This window comes from Triturus cristatus, chromosome 3_2 (genome assembly GCF_964204655.1).
Source record: "Triturus cristatus chromosome 3_2, aTriCri1.1, whole genome shotgun sequence".
Classification (NCBI taxonomy): Eukaryota; Metazoa; Chordata; class Amphibia; order Caudata; family Salamandridae; genus Triturus; species Triturus cristatus.
Genome location: NC_140584.1, coordinates 851,829,729 through 851,846,855, shown reverse-complemented (window position 1 = coordinate 851,846,855; position 17,127 = coordinate 851,829,729). Strand labels below are relative to the sequence as shown.

At 49.8% G+C, this 17,127-nt stretch overlaps 1 protein-coding gene across 1 annotated transcript in view; it reads right to left on the bottom strand.

The window, feature by feature from the left end:
* The window catches only part of SUPT6H (SPT6 homolog, histone chaperone and transcription elongation factor), a 1,106,805-nt gene that overhangs the window by 412,148 nt on the left and 677,530 nt on the right, over positions 1 to 17,127 (bottom strand). Inside the window, exon 23 of the mRNA XM_085649126.1 lies at positions 5,189 to 5,356. Within this exon, the coding sequence (XP_085505252.1) occupies positions 5,189 to 5,356 (168 nt within the window). The remainder of the gene's footprint in view (positions 1 to 5,188; positions 5,357 to 17,127) is intronic.

The following is a 17,127-nucleotide window of genomic DNA, read 5'->3' as shown; positions in this document are numbered from 1 at the left end:
TTTGGGTTTTGTGTGTTTTAGGGAAGGAACATAGGCCCTGGGCACCTGATTGGCAGGAGTCCAGGGCACGCTCAGTCAAAGTACATTCAGCAATTCAGCAAAAAGTGGGGGCATACCATGCAAGAAAGATGGCACTTTCTCACACTCCCCATCTTCAAGATGGCGAGACCCCAGGGACGTGCTTCAGCTCCCCTCCCCCCCCCCTGAGGGGTGGGGTTGGCAGAGGCTGGCACACCCCCTGTCCTTCCTTGGGGTTTCCGGCCAGTCTTCCAGCCAGAGAGGGAGTTGAGATCCGGTAGGGGCCAGTTGCTGGGTACAGCAAGTGGCCTGGAGAAGCTCACAAAGGCGGCATGCCTTTGAAGCTTCCCCTGCCCATCCTGGGGGAGGAGACTTCGCACCTCACCCAGGATGTGCATTGTTGCAGGCCCAGGAGAGCAGAGGGCTCTCTACCCAGGGGTCCAGCAACCTGTCTGCTGTGTGGCAGCCTAGGCAGCCCCTCAGACAAGACGTGGATTGTAGGTTAGGTTCAGGGGGCAACTCTAAGATGCCCTCTGTGGTGCATCTTCCAGTAAATCCCACACTGGCATCAGTGTGGGTTTACTGTGCTGAGAAGTTTGATACCAAACGTCCCAGTCTTCAGTGTAGCCATCATGGTGCTGTGGAGTTCGTGTTGACGACCTCCCAGCACCATATACTCTTAATGGCAGCACTGCACTTACAGTTCCCAGGAATGGACCTGGGTACTGTAGAGGCACAGGGCTCATGCACCTGTGCCCACACCTCTGGCACAGGGCACCCAGCTAGAGGGGTGACTGAGGTATGCCAGGGCAGTGTGTTGTGGGCATGGCACACAGGGATGTGTGCCATGTCGACTCTTTCTTTTTGTTTTGCACCAAGACACACAGCCTGCAAATGAAGTGTGGGTGTGTCAGGGTACAGGGCCTCTAAGGGTGGCACAATAAGTGCTGCTGCCCTTAGGGGCCTTCTCAAGTCACAAGGCCCAGGGCACCTAGGGTACCATTTACCAGGGTCTGACAGGTTACCAGAGATGCCAATTGGGTTTTGGCTGTTAGGCAGTTTTTAGGTTAGGAACACAGGCCCTGGGCACCTGATTGGCAGGAGCCCAGGGCACAACAAGGAAAAGTGCATCAGTTATCAGGGAAAAAAAGGGGGGGGGAGGGTTACTGCAACCAATACCCACTTTCTTACAATATCATGCAAGAAAGATGGCACTTTCTCACAGAGTGGAGATGGAGTAGGGGAGTGGTGTGGATGGGAGGTGGAGGAGGTGGAGGAGGAGGAGGTGGTGGTGGAGAAGATACTCAGAGGAGATGTTGCAATGTCTCTCTTCTTTGGTGGAGAAGATACTCTGAGGAGATGTTGCAATGTCTCTCTTCTTTGGTGGAGAAGGAGTCGGTACAGGCATGTCCATTGTCTTCTTCTTGGAGCTGAGAATTAGTTGACCTATTTTTGGGTCTTTAAGAAGAGTTTTTGTGTTGGATCCGGTCGAAAAAGCTCTTCTTGTGGAGGTTGGTCTTTTGGTGCCGATTTTTTCGGTTCCGAAGGTTTGCGTGGTGCCGAATCTGGAGCCGATTTATGTTGTTTAGGCTTGGCATCGTGAGATTTCTTAATTTCTGAAGGAGCCTGTGGAACCGTTTGTTTGTTCGGTTCCGAGTGTTTTTTCGGTTCCGTAGGTTGAGAACCTGTACTCTTTGGAAGTGGCTTTTTACTCTGTTGCGATGACTTTTTTGGAGCAGAGGGATTGGTACCAGTAGGTTTCGGTGCCAAGTGCGTCGATGTGGAGCCAGTGGTCAGCAAGGAGTGGGACGACAGTTTCTTTATGGGTGCCGGGGTTTGGGTTTTGGCACCGACGGCATGCTGACTCGATCCCGAGTGGCCTGAAGGCTTATGTGTCGACTTCTTTGACGGGCCCGAAGGTGGGACGTGGGAAGTCTTGTCCCGGTGTGCACCTAGGCCCGAAGGTGAAGGTGTTACCAAAGCCTTTTTCTGGGGTGAGGGAAGGGGTTTGGGGTCAACGTCACTACGTACGACCCGCTGCCCTGCGGTGATATCTTCGATGTCGGAGTCGTTGGCTTCGGAAGTGCTGATGAGGCCTTCTTCGAAGCCGTTGCTGCTCCGGTACATCGACGCCCTCCTGGAAGATGTCGTCGGGAATGGATGTCGCCGATCGAGCCATGCTTCTTCGAGCTAGACGATCCAGGATCGTTTTCTTTGAGCGGAAAGAGGCACAAGCTGGGCAGACTCTGGCCTCGTGCTTCAGTGAAAGGCAGAGGTTACACACCTCATGCAGATCTGTGTGTGGAAACTTGGATCCACATTGAGGACACTTTTTAAAAGGAGTCCTTTCCATGAGCCAGATGTAATGGCGTAGGTAGGCCCGAAGGCCTTCTTCGACGACCGGTATCGAAGACTTCGATGTAGAGATGCGCGTCAAGTAGGGAACGCGATGAGAACAATACCGGAGAAAAGGGTGAAGGATTGCGCGTCGAAAGTTGGATAGGTAACGGCACCGAACTGGAGCGCGATAAACACATTCGAGCCCGATGGCGTAAAAAAAACAATCTGACGATGGAGTCGATGCCCATGCGCAGTATTGTCCAAAGGAGGAGCCACTTATCCCATGACTTCCAAAGACTTTCCAGGTCAACAACAAAGTGCAAACATCTGGGCCCAACACCAGATGGCGATCTATGCATAAGTGTGTGATCTACAGCTCATATGCCTCGAACAAGTATTTACATGCTTACCTGTACCAGGCTTGCTTGGTTCTAGAAATCAAACAGTATATTTTTTTTATACAAAAACAATTGGCCTATAGTTCAGTTCTTGAGTGTGTGAATTCATTTGCTGACTGAGTGTGTACATCAAATGCTTAACACTGATACTGCCTTACGGCTCAACCAAGCTACCACTTTAGAGAGTAAGGTTCTATCTAACTTTAACCTCTGCCAAACCTCTGGAGACCCTTGGGGACTTTGGTGCAGTATATATAGAGGCAGTTTCTTACATCAGCACAAACTAATTTTCAGGTCTGGGGAGCCATCTAAATACTAAATTTAGTGGTGTTTTAGGGAAGTAGCAGGTAGGGCACCTTACCTGGAGGACTATACCCTCAAATATGCCACCCTCCTGTGGGAGGGAGCATAGTCCTAGCCCTGATTGGAGGTGTCTCCCCATCTTCAAGATGGCAGGGACTGGAAGATGGCTTCCACCGACCTCCCCCACCTTAGAGGTGGAGGAGGCAGAGGTGGGCACACCTCCTATTCTTCTAGGTTTCTCTGCCCAAAGTGGGAGTGTAAACCGGGGGCTGCCCACTGCTGCTAGCAGCAGAGGCTGGGGGTTGCATTACAAAGGCAGCAGGCCTTTGAAGCTTCCCTCTCAAGCACTGTGCCCATCCTGGGGGAGGAGGTGTGACACCTCCGCACAGGATGTGCATTATTTCTGGTCCCAGAGAGCAGACGTTCTCTACCCAGGGGCCCAGAAACAAGGTCGTGGCAGACTGCCTACAGCCAGTCTGTGACCACACCAGGGTTGGTAGGTTTTGAGGGGGACACCACTGAGGTGCCCTCTGAGTACATGGTTCAGTAAGTTCCACACTAGCAACAGTGTGGGTTTATTGAGAGAAGTAGTTTGGTACCAAACACTCCTAGTTTCAGAGAAGCCATCATGGTGCTGGGGAACGCGTGTTGTCGAATTTCCAGCCCATGTACTCTCTATGGCTTCCATGGCACTTACAATATATCAGAATGGACTTAAATATTGTAAGGGCATATTTGCTCATGCTGATATGGCCACACCTAGGGTATAGTGCACCCTGCGTTAGGGCTGTAAGGCCTGCTAGAGGTTTTGTCTTACCTATACCCGAGGCAGTGCTAGTTGGCATGGAAAACATGCAGTGTGCCGTGTCGACTTAGTCATTTTATCTGCACCAGGTCATGCGTGCTACAGAGGCAGTCTGCATGGCCTAGGTGAGGGGTCCCTAGGGGACCCTCTTCAGCCCCAATGTCCTAGGGTACCATTTACTATGGGCCAAGAGCCAATTGTGGAAAAGTTTTAGGGAAGAAGCACTGGCACAGGGGATCTGGTTGGCAGGGACTCTCAGCTCTACAACTGAAACCATACCAATACCAGTCAAAAAGTGGGGGCCAACCATGTCAAAAGAGGCACTTTCTCACAAGCAGTCTCACACATTCAGCCTGCGCATGCGCTCATATATAAACAGCCCAGTGACTCTTACCCTAGCCGCGCAGCACCAGCTTTATTTTAAAAAGCAGATACGGAAGGCAAGCACACTCAGTCCAATTAATGTGAAGACTCAGGTAGTTAGACTCACCCACAGCAAAGATCTGAAAACGGGGTAATCAAAAGTGAAAAGCCCTGGTAGACTAAATGGGCGGAGCCTAATTGCTACAGTGATGTCTTTCTGAGAAAAGCTGCAAGGATTGTTTGCTTTAACCAAGTGTTGAGGTAGAGTTATAGCTTCCCATGGCACTTTTGGCAGGGTCACACTTTACAGGCGCAGGAGCCAAGCTTCACTTTCAGAGAAACTCCATCACTGTCCCTTATTCACCTCAAATGTACTAAGTGACAGATTGCATTAATTGTCTTTGGTTTTCTTTGCAAAATGAATCTCAAAAACGAAAACGTACAAGCAGCACTTCAAATATTCTACTCTTCGTGGAGATCAGGAAAAGCCTTGTATTCAACCACTATGATCCGAGTGATAAATCCTACTGCTGGGGTGGCAAGAAATCATGGTACAAGGTATGTCAAAGCTCAATGTTTATCCAAAATACACATATAAAAATAAAGTTGCTGTGTCTTAGTTGTAGAGAAGGTGAGTGAAGGGCTGAATGATATTCAATGCAGAATTAAATACTTTAAGATGAACACATTACACAAAATGCAAGCATAGACCAAATTCACTTGACATATTGTACCAAAATCATTATCACACAAGTACAAAGAACAGTCTGAAAAAACATGAGGAGAAAAATATATTGCATAATCCTTACATACATTATGATCAGCAGTTCTCAAACACCGAAACTATCAGTACTGAACTGTGGAGAGCTCCCCCAAAGACACAAGGGATTCTCTTCAGAATCCAGGTCAGCTGGGAAAAAAATTCCGCTGCCAGAGATTAGAAAGGTCCAGTCGTCCTTACCTTAAGCAGGTGAGACCCTTTGCGGGGCCCCAAGCCACACACATACTGGATAAGTGTCTGGGTGTAAGGGTGAGCAATAGCACGGTTGACATCCACTCCCACCTCACTGACACGGTTGATGAATTCACAGTAGAGAGCATCCAGGAGTTCCTCCTTTGTGACATGTTCCTAGGACAGGGGAAAAGGGGCTGCAAGTTTAGAAGTGAAACTAGTCCAGCCGGACAACTATCTATAGAGTAAACTGGAGGCATCAAAGAAAGTCATTATTTCTATCACTTCTGGAATCAATTCCTATAGACGTGGTGTGAGAAAGTGCCATCTTTCTTGCATGGTATGCCCCCACTTTTTGCTAAATTGCTGAATGTACTTCGATTGAGTGTACCCTGGGTTCCTGCCAATCAGGTGCCCAGGGCCTATGTTCCTTCCTTAAACCACACAAACTCCAAATTGGCAAACCCTAGCCACATGTCAGCCCCTAGTAAATGGTACCCTAGGTACCCAGGGCCTTGTGACCAGGGAAGGCCTCTAAGGGCTGCAGCACTCATTGTGCCACCCTCAGAGGCCCTGTACCCTTACACACACACACTGCCCTTGCAGGCTGAGTGTCTGGGTGCAGGACAAAACAAAGAGTCGACATGGCACACATCACTGTGTACCATGCCCATCACCTACACTGCCAAGGCATATGCCAGCCACCCCTCTAGCTGGGTGCATTACGCCTATGGTGTGGGCACAGGAGCAGGAGCCCTGTGCCCCTACAGTACCCGGGTCCATTCCTGGGCACTGTAAGTGCAGTGCTGTCATTTAAGGATACATGGTGCTGAGAGCTTGTCAAACACGAGCTCCACAGCACCATACTGGCAACACTGAAGCCTGGGAAGTTTGGTATCAAACTTCTCAGCACATTGAACCCACACTGATGCCAGCGTGGGATTTAATGTACTAAGCACCCCAGAGGGCATCTTAGAAGATGCCCCCTTACAGCTAACTTGCAATCCACGTCTGCTCTGAGGCTGCCCAGGCTGCCACACAACAGACACGTTGCTGGACCCCTGGGTGGGAGAGCCCCTGCTCTCCCGGGCCTGCAACAATGCACATCCTGGGTGAGGTGAGAAATCTCCTCCCCCAGGATGAGCAAAGGGAAGCTTCAAAGGCATGCCGCCAGTTGGAGTTTCCCCAGGCCACTGCAACCCCCCACTCTGGCGGGAAGCTTGGCCGGAAACCCCATACAAGGACAGGGGATGTGCCAGCCTGCCCACCCCACCCCTCAGGTGGGGGAGGCGAGGTGAAGCACATCTCCGGGCTCTCGCCATCTTGAAGATGGGAGGCCCTACCCTATCAGGATTAGGCTACTGCCCCCCTCCCACAGGAGAGAGGCAGGATAGGGGGTGTACCCACCCCAGGACAAGGACCCATTGGTCCCTGGCCTTCACCTACCTGTAACGCCCCTAAATCTAGTATTTAGGGGCCCCCTGAACCTTCCTTCCCCAGATTCCAGATAGAAAAACGACAAGAAGAGCAAGAAGAACAAAGACCTGCCCTGCAGCTGCTAAAAAGAGAAGAAGACACCAACTGCTTTGGCCCCAGCCCTACCGGCCTGTCGACTCTCGAACCTGCACCAGCGCGGCATCCCACGTGGCCAGCAACCTCACCAACCCCGGAGGACCTGGCTACCCTTTAGCTCTAAGCCCCTGGGACTCCCACGAGTAGAGGCTCTACTCAAGAAACCTACTTGCTATCCCTGGCACCAGCCCGGGACCGCGGACCCAACACACTCTGCACCAGCCAAGCCTGGCCAGTGCCGGAGTGGACAAAGACCCTGAGGACGACCCCACGGCGACTGTGACCCCGAGTCCGGCACCCAAGGACCCCCCTCGACATCCCGGAAGAAGCCTGCAGCCTCAGAACCAAGTGCCACCCCAACCGCGATCAACCAGAGGGTAAGATTCCCGACGTCAAAAGGCACCCCTGCACCCGGCGCCCTGCGACCCCCTGTGCCCAATCCCGGGGTACCCACCTAACCTACAACTACCCAACTTACCTCTCGAAGTGGTGGTGGCACCTGAAACATCCTCGTCCCCGAGCCTGCAGCCTCTTTCCAAACCGGAACATTCCCATTGATTTCCATTGAGCGCCCTAAGGCTCAAAAGCACCCTGCACCCAGCCGCCCGAGTGGCCCTGGCAGTGCCCTCTCTACTCTAACCTACTTCCCCACTTGCCCTGAGTAAGTGACCAGGAGCCCAGCTCCCACAGCCGCGTGGCTTGCCAGACAGCAGCCACCAACCAAGGCCCCCCTATCCCTCATAGGATAACATTGGGCCCAACTCTCTCTGCACCCGGCCGTCCTGAAACCGCTGAGGGTGAACCAACTATGCTTACCTGACACTGGGGGACCCCTGAGTCCATGCCCGGAATTTCAACATTACCAGTCGAGTACTTACCCTTAAACCGCTAACTTCATTTTCCTCATAGGGTAACATTGACTGGCTTTTTCTTCAAAAATCTTCTAAGTGTGAACTTTTCAAAACTGCAAAAATTCACCAAAAATCAGCCAAGTGACAAAAACGAATTTACTCACCTGCTCCTAGGTGAGCTCCCAGTGCTGGATCTTGGTGCCCAGCCCTGACTCTGAAAAGTGTTCACAACTATACTTACTTCTAACTCATTTTTCTCCCATAGGAAACCATTGTCTGCTTTTCTGTGAAATTTCTTCTAAGTGTCTACTTTTGCAAATTTGAAATATTCCTTTAAAATCGTACCATTTCTGCAAACGAAATTACTTACCTGCTTTTGATAAGGACCCCAGTCCTGGGTCTAGGCACCCAGTCCTGGATTACTAAAGTAACGATAAAGTACTCTACCTGCAATTTGAATTTCTTGCCATAGAGATCCATTGAATGTTGTCTGTGAAATATTTTCTAAGTGCTAACTTTTGAAATAGCTAAATATTATCTAAAAATCCTCACAGTTATTAAGTCGACTTTCCTCACTTGATTCTGAATACTGACCCCAGGCTGGTTCTAGGATCCAGACCTGGAATTCCAAAAGTAATCTGAAAAGTAATTTATTACAAATAACCTGAATTTACCATTGAGCTCAATGCATTGTTATGTTTAGGAAATAGGATTGTTTATTACAACCAACTGTGACTGTTTTACAAATTTATTGCTTGAAACAAAAGTATTTATATTCAACCTCTCATTCTGAGAAAGTATATTTTTATCCCCTTGTGGTTCTAAAAATAAAACAAGCATATATTTTATATATACAAATCATTGGCCTAGAGTTCAGTTATTGAGTGTGTGAAACCATTTGCTGACTGAGTGTGTACAATAAATGCTTTACACTGTCCTCTGGTACTGCCTTACTGCTCGACCAAGCTACCACTTTTGAGAGTAAGGTCATACCTAACTTTGACCTCTATCAGCCTCTGGGGGATTGTGGACTCTGTACACCCTGTACCTATTAGGGAACAGTATATACAGAGCCACTTTCTCACATTGGTGGATCAGCGGTGGGATACAAACTTGCATTTGTTGGACTACTTGGTTACCATCTGATCACACGACAGAACTCTTAAAAATTGCCTTTAGAATTCTGATTGGTTTTTCCAAAATTACTAAAAGTCTTGCTAGGGCCTTGCTTAAGTCCCATTAGAATTTTAGAAAAATAAAAGTCACTATAGTCAGGGTAGAGGGTTAGAACTGTCAGGTTAGAATGTCTCAAACAAACCCAGCTATTAGTGATAATAATAACATGGACCTGGTGGAGGAGCTCGACCTCACACCTTACTTACACTTGTCTTTCAAGGAATTGAGGTCCTTATGTAAACTCAAAAATTTACAAATGGGTCAGCATCCATCCAAACAAGGGCTCCAGGAGCTCCTGGCTGAGTATGCTAAAGACCACCCATCTGAACATGGTGATGGCCAGTCAGATGAGGAAAGGGAAACAGGGGAGGAGGACAGCAACCTCCCCATACTATTCCCTAGGGAGGAGATGGCACCCATACCCTCCAACTCAAGACATAGCATCTGGGCACCTAGAGACCACACAGGTGGCTCTGGTCCCAGAGACAACACTGGGGGACCCCCCAGTGAAGAGGACAGCCTTGTGAGGCTGGCCAAAAGAATAGATCTAGAGTCCAGGCTGCTGGCTCTAGAAAAGGAAAGGAGAGAGATGGGTTTAGCACCCATCAATGGTGGCAGCAATAATAAAAACAAGGATAGGGAGGAAACTTCTGACCTTAAAATCCCCAAAGGGATTGTCCCTAAATTTGAGGAAGGTGATGATATCACCAAATGGTTCACAGCCTTTGAGAGGGCTTGTGATATCAGGAAAGTAAAGAAACCTCTCTGGGGGGCACTCCTGTGGGAACTGTTCTCTGGTAACTGCAGGGACAGGCTTCTGACCCTCTCTGGGCCAGAAGCAGGATCCTATGACCTCATGAAGAAAGCTCTGATTGAGGGATTTGGATTCACCACTGAGGAGTATAGAATTAGGTTCAGGGGGGCTCACAAAACCCAGACCCAGTCCTGGATTGATTTTGTAGATTTCTCAGTGAAGACACTGGATGGTTGGTTAGCTGGACATGGTGTGCAGGATTTTACTGGATTGTACAATTTATTCATGAAGGAACATATTTTGAGTAACTGCACAAATGAAAAGTTGCATCAGCATTTGGTAGACCTAGGTCTAATTTCTCCCCAAGAATTGGGAAAGAAGGCGGACCACTGGGTCAAGACTAGGGTGACCAAGACAACCACTGGGGGTGACCAAAAGAAGGTGGTCACAAAACCTCCCCAGGGGAAAGGTGGTGAGAATCCCCAAGATAAAAAGTCTGAGTCTTCCAAAGGGCCCCAAAAACCTGTTCAGGTGGGTGGGACCCAAACTACTCCCTATGTGCCCCAACCATATAGGGGGAAGAACTTTGATCCCTTAAAGGCCTTTTGTAATACCTGTAAGAAGCAGGGACACCTAACTGTATCTTGCCCCCAAAACAAAGCCCCTAAGGCACCCAGTACAGCCACTCCTGGGGCAGCAAGTATACAAATGGGATCAGAGGTGTACCCTGAGCAAATCTGGGAACACACTGAAGCAAGTTTAGTCTCCTTGGGAGAAGTGGAGTTTGCCACTGTGGCTGTGTGGCCCCCCAACTTGAAGAAATACTTACAGTACCCCTGGGTGAATGGAACTAGGGTAGAAGCTCTGAGGGATACAGGTGCCAGTGTCACTATGGTGAAAGACACACTGGTTTCCCCTGAGCAATACTTGATTGGGAAGTCTTACCCAGTCACCAACGCTGACAGTGTCACCACTAGTCATCCCATGGCCATGGTAACATTAGGCTGGGGGGGGGTTACTGGCCTGAAACAGGTAGTGGTCTCTCCAAAGTTGCCAGCTGCATGTCTGCTTGGAAATGATCTGGAAACCTCAGCCTGGGCTGAGGTTGAGTTAAAGGCCCATGCAGCCATGCTGGGCATCCCTGAATTGGTGTGTGTGCAAACCAGAGCACAGAGCAAGAGGAAGGGTGAAAAAGTAGGTTTGGAGCCTGGAATAATGGCCCAACCAACCAAGAGGAAGGACAAGAAGACTGGGGGACCAGCTTCTGTACAGCCCAACACTCAGAACCCCTCTCCCCCTGGAGAGGATGTAGATACCTCTGAGGGAACTGAGTCCATGGAGCTTGACCCTTACCAGGTTGAACTCTTGGGCCCAGGGGGACCCTCTAGGGAAGAGCTGTGCCAGGGTCAGCGAGACTGTCCCACTCTTGAAAGCCTGAGACAACAAGCTGCTTCAGAAGCCAGGGGAGATGTCAGTGGTACCCACAGAGCTTATTGGGAAGAGGGATTACTGTATGCTGAGGCAAGAGACCCCACTCCTGGAGCCACCAGGAGGGTGGTAGTGCCACAGAAGTACAGAGAGTTCCTCCTAACTTTGGCTCATGACATCCCCCTAGCTGGACATCTGGGGCAATCCAAAACTTGGGAAAGGTTAGTGAGTCACTTTTACTGGCCCCAGATGCACCAAAAGGTGAAGGAGTTTGTCAGCTCCTGTGTTACCTGTCAGGCCAGTGGCAAGACAGGTGGCCACCCAAAGGCCCCCCTCATTCCACTACCAGTGGTGGGGGTCCCCTTTGAAAGGGTAGGCGTGGACATTGTGGGTCCACTCGAACCTCCCACAGCCTCAGGGAACAAATTCATTCTAGTAGTAGTGGATCATGCTACTAGGTACCCTGAAGCAATTCCACTTAGGACTACTACAGCTCCTGCAGTAGCCAAGGCCCTCCTGGGTGTCTTCACCAGGGTGGGTTTTCCTAAGGAGGTGGTTTCAGACAGAGGTTCCAACTTCATGTCTGCTTACCTAACACACATGTGGAAAGAGTGTGGAGTGCAGTACAAGTTTACTACACCCTACCACCCACAAACCAATGGCCTTGTTGAGAGGTTCAACAAGACATTGAAAGGTATGATCATGGGACTCCCTGAGAAACTCAAAAGGAGGTGGGATGTCCTATTACCATGCTTGCTTTTCGCCTACAGGGAAGTGCCACAGAAGGGAGTAGGTTTCTCACCCTTTGAACTTCTGTTTGGTCATCCTGTAAGGGGACCACTGTGTCTTGTAAAGGAGGGCTGGGAGAGGCCTCTTCAAGAACCCAAACAGGACATAGTGGACTATGTGCTTGGCCTAAGGTCCAGAATGGCTGAGTATATGGAAAAAGCATCCAAGAACCTTGAGGCCAGCCAGGAGCTCCAGAAGCACTGGTATGACCAAAAAGCTGCACTGGTTGAATTTCAACCAGGGCAACAGGTGTGGGTTTTGGAGCCAGTGGCACCAAGGGCTCTCCAAGACAAATGGAGTGGCCCTTACCCTATCCTAGAGAGAAAGAGTGAGGTCACCTATCTAGTTGACCTGGGCACTAGCAGGACACCCAAAAGGGTCATCCATGTGAACCGCCTTAAACTCTACAATGATAGGGCTGACATCACCATGCTGATGGTGACTGATGAAGAACAGGAAGCAGAGAGTGAGCCACTCCCTGACCTCCTATCCTACAGCCCAAAAGATGGGTCAGTAGATGGTGTGATTTTCTCAGACACCCTCTCTGCCCAACAGCAGACTGACTGCAAGCAAGTCTTGCAACAATATGCTAGCCTCTTTTCCCTGACCCCTGGTCTGACAAGCTGGTGTACCCATGATGTGGACACTGGTGACAGTGCACCTGTCAAGAACAAAATCTATCGACAGTCAGATCAAGTCAAGGAAAGCATCAAAGCTGAGGTCAGCAAGATGCTGGAGTTAGGGGTCATTGAGCCTTCAGAGAGCCCCTGGGCTAGCCCAGTGGTTCTGGTCCCCAAACCTCATCAACAGGGTGAAAAGAGAGAGATGAGGTTCTGTGTGGACTATAGAGGGCTCAACTCTGTCACCAAGACAGATGCTCACCCTATCCCAAGAGCAGATGAACTGATAGACAAATTGGGGGCTGCCAAATTTCTCAGTACCTTTGACTTAACTGCAGGGTACTGGCAGATTGGCATGGCCCCAGGAGCAAAAGAAAAGACAGCATTCTCCACCCCTGATGGGCATTATCAGTTTACTGTGATGCCCTTTGGGTTAAAGAATGCCCCTGCCACCTTCCAGAGGTTGGTGAACCATGTCCTGGCTGGGTTGGAGTCCTTTAGTGCAGCTTATCTTGATGATATTGCTGTCTTTAGCTCCACCTGGCAGGATCACCTGATCCACCTTGGGAAGGTTTTAGAGGCTCTGCAGAGTGCAGGTCTCACTATCAAGGCATCCAAATGCCAGATAGGGCAGGGCACTGTGGTGTACTTGGGCCACCTTGTAGGTGGAGGCCAGGTACAGCCCTTACAACCCAAAATCCAGGCCATCATGGACTGGATAGCTCCAACAACCCAGACCCAAGTCAGGGCATTCCTTGGCTTGACTGGGTACTACAGGAGGTTTGTGAAGGGGTATGGGTCCATTGTGACCCCCCTCACAGAACTCACCTCCAAGAAAATGCCCAAGAAAGTTAACTGGACAGTTAGTTGTCAAAAGGCTTTTGACACCCTAAAAGAAGCAATGTGCTCAGCACCAATTCTAAAAGCTCCAGATTATGCCAAGCAGTTCATAGTGCAGACTGATGCCTCTGAGCTAGGGATAGGAGCGGTCCTATCCCAGACCAATGATGAAGGCCAAGACCAACCTGTTGCTTTTATAAGCAGAAGACTACTCCCTAGAGAGCAGCGTTGGAGTGCCATTGAGAGGGAGGCCTTTGCTGTGGTTTGGTCCCTGAAAAAGCTGAGGCCATACTTGTTTGGCACTCACTTCCTAGTTCAAACTGACCACAGACCTCTCAGATGGCTAATGCAGATGAAAGGGGAAAATCCAAAACTACTGAGGTGGTCCATCTCCCTACAGGGAATGGACTTTGAAGTGGAACACAGACCAGGGACTGCCCATGCCAATGCAGATGGACTTTCCAGGTTCTTCCACTTAGACAATGAAGACTCCATAGGACAAGGTTAGTCTCATCACCTTTCGTTTGGGGGGGGGTTGTGTGAGAAAGTGCCATCTTTCTTGCATGGTATGCCCCCACTTTTTGCTAAATTGCTGAATGTACTTCGATTGAGTGTACCCTGGGTTCCTGCCAATCAGGTGCCCAGGGCCTATGTTCCTTCCTTAAACCACACAAACTCCAAATTGGCAAACCCTAGCCACATGTCAGCCCCTAGTAAATGGTACCCTAGGTACCCAGGGCCTTGTGACCAGGGAAGGCCTCTAAGGGCTGCAGCACTCATTGTGCCACCCTCAGAGGCCCTGTACCCTTACACACACACACTGCCCTTGCAGGCTGAGTGTCTGGGTGCAGGACAAAACAAAGAGTCGACATGGCACACATCACTGTGTACCATGCCCATCACCTACACTGCCAAGGCATATGCCAGCCACCCCTCTAGCTGGGTGCATTACGCCTATGGTGTGGGCACAGGAGCAGGAGCCCTGTGCCCCTACAGTACCCGGGTCCATTCCTGGGCACTGTAAGTGCAGTGCTGTCATTTAAGGATACATGGTGCTGAGAGCTTGTCAAACACGAGCTCCACAGCACCATACTGGCAACACTGAAGCCTGGGAAGTTTGGTATCAAACTTCTCAGCACATTGAACCCACACTGATGCCAGCGTGGGATTTAATGTACTAAGCACCCCAGAGGGCATCTTAGAAGATGCCCCCTTACAGCTAACTTGCAATCCACGTCTGCTCTGAGGCTGCCCAGGCTGCCACACAACAGACACGTTGCTGGACCCCTGGGTGGGAGAGCCCCTGCTCTCCCGGGCCTGCAACAATGCACATCCTGGGTGAGGTGAGAAATCTCCTCCCCCAGGATGAGCAAAGGGAAGCTTCAAAGGCATGCCGCCAGTTGGAGTTTCCCCAGGCCACTGCAACCCCCCACTCTGGCGGGAAGCTTGGCCGGAAACCCCATACAAGGACAGGGGATGTGCCAGCCTGCCCACCCCACCCCTCAGGTGGGGGAGGCGAGGTGAAGCACATCTCCGGGCTCTCGCCATCTTGAAGATGGGAGGCCCTACCCTATCAGGATTAGGCTACTGCCCCCCTCCCACAGGAGAGAGGCAGGATAGGGGGTGTACCCACCCCAGGACAAGGACCCATTGGTCCCTGGCCTTCACCTACCTGTAACGCCCCTAAATCTAGTATTTAGGGGCCCCCTGAACCTTCCTTCCCCAGATTCCAGATAGAAAAACGACAAGAAGAGCAAGAAGAACAAAGACCTGCCCTGCAGCTGCTAAAAAGAGAAGAAGACACCAACTGCTTTGGCCCCAGCCCTACCGGCCTGTCGACTCTCGAACCTGCACCAGCGCGGCATCCCACGTGGCCAGCAACCTCACCAACCCCGGAGGACCTGGCTACCCTTTAGCTCTAAGCCCCTGGGACTCCCACGAGTAGAGGCTCTACTCAAGAAACCTACTTGCTATCCCTGGCACCAGCCCGGGACCGCGGACCCAACACACTCTGCACCAGCCAAGCCTGGCCAGTGCCGGAGTGGACAAAGACCCTGAGGACGACCCCACGGCGACTGTGACCCCGAGTCCGGCACCCAAGGACCCCCCTCGACATCCCGGAAGAAGCCTGCAGCCTCAGAACCAAGTGCCACCCCAACCGCGATCAACCAGAGGGTAAGATTCCCGACGTCAAAAGGCACCCCTGCACCCGGCGCCCTGCGACCCCCTGTGCCCAATCCCGGGGTACCCACCTAACCTACAACTACCCAACTTACCTCTCGAAGTGGTGGTGGCACCTGAAACATCCTCGTCCCCGAGCCTGCAGCCTCTTTCCAAACCGGAACATTCCCATTGATTTCCATTGAGCGCCCTAAGGCTCAAAAGCACCCTGCACCCAGCCGCCCGAGTGGCCCTGGCAGTGCCCTCTCTACTCTAACCTACTTCCCCACTTGCCCTGAGTAAGTGACCAGGAGCCCAGCTCCCACAGCCGCGTGGCTTGCCAGACAGCAGCCACCAACCAAGGCCCCCCTATCCCTCATAGGATAACATTGGGCCCAACTCTCTCTGCACCCGGCCGTCCTGAAACCGCTGAGGGTGAACCAACTATGCTTACCTGACACTGGGGGACCCCTGAGTCCATGCCCGGAATTTCAACATTACCAGTCGAGTACTTACCCTTAAACCGCTAACTTCATTTTCCTCATAGGGTAACATTGACTGGCTTTTTCTTCAAAAATCTTCTAAGTGTGAACTTTTCAAAACTGCAAAAATTCACCAAAAATCAGCCAAGTGACAAAAACGAATTTACTCACCTGCTCCTAGGTGAGCTCCCAGTGCTGGATCTTGGTGCCCAGCCCTGACTCTGAAAAGTGTTCACAACTATACTTACTTCTAACTCATTTTTCTCCCATAGGAAACCATTGTCTGCTTTTCTGTGAAATTTCTTCTAAGTGTCTACTTTTGCAAATTTGAAATATTCCTTTAAAATCGTACCATTTCTGCAAACGAAATTACTTACCTGCTTTTGATAAGGACCCCAGTCCTGGGTCTAGGCACCCAGTCCTGGATTACTAAAGTAACGATAAAGTACTCTACCTGCAATTTGAATTTCTTGCCATAGAGATCCATTGAATGTTGTCTGTGAAATATTTTCTAAGTGCTAACTTTTGAAATAGCTAAATATTATCTAAAAATCCTCACAGTTATTAAGTCGACTTTCCTCACTTGATTCTGAATACTGACCCCAGGCTGGTTCTAGGATCCAGACCTGGAATTCCAAAAGTAATCTGAAAAGTAATTTATTACAAATAACCTGAATTTACCATTGAGCTCAATGCATTGTTATGTTTAGGAAATAGGATTGTTTATTACAACCAACTGTGACTGTTTTACAAATTTATTGCTTGAAACAAAAGTATTTATATTCAACCTCTCATTCTGAGAAAGTATATTTTTATCCCCTTGTGGTTCTAAAAATAAAACAAGCATATATTTTATATATACAAATCATTGGCCTAGAGTTCAGTTATTGAGTGTGTGAAACCATTTGCTGACTGAGTGTGTACAATAAATGCTTTACACTGTCCTCTGGTACTGCCTTACTGCTCGACCAAGCTACCACTTTTGAGAGTAAGGTCATACCTAACTTTGACCTCTATCAGCCTCTGGGGGATTGTGGACTCTGTACACCCTGTACCTATTAGGGAACAGTATATACAGAGCCACTTTCTCACACGTGGATTGCCAGAATAGTACTGAAAAAGATTTTAAGGACGCAAGCAGATGAGTCTGAAACAAATTACTCATGTAGATTGATTAATTTTTGGTTAATTTTTCTATAGCAGTATTACTTCAGACTACTAAAAATGCACTGGCAAAATACCGTTTTTAACTGGTACCAACGACGAGAAGTGAACA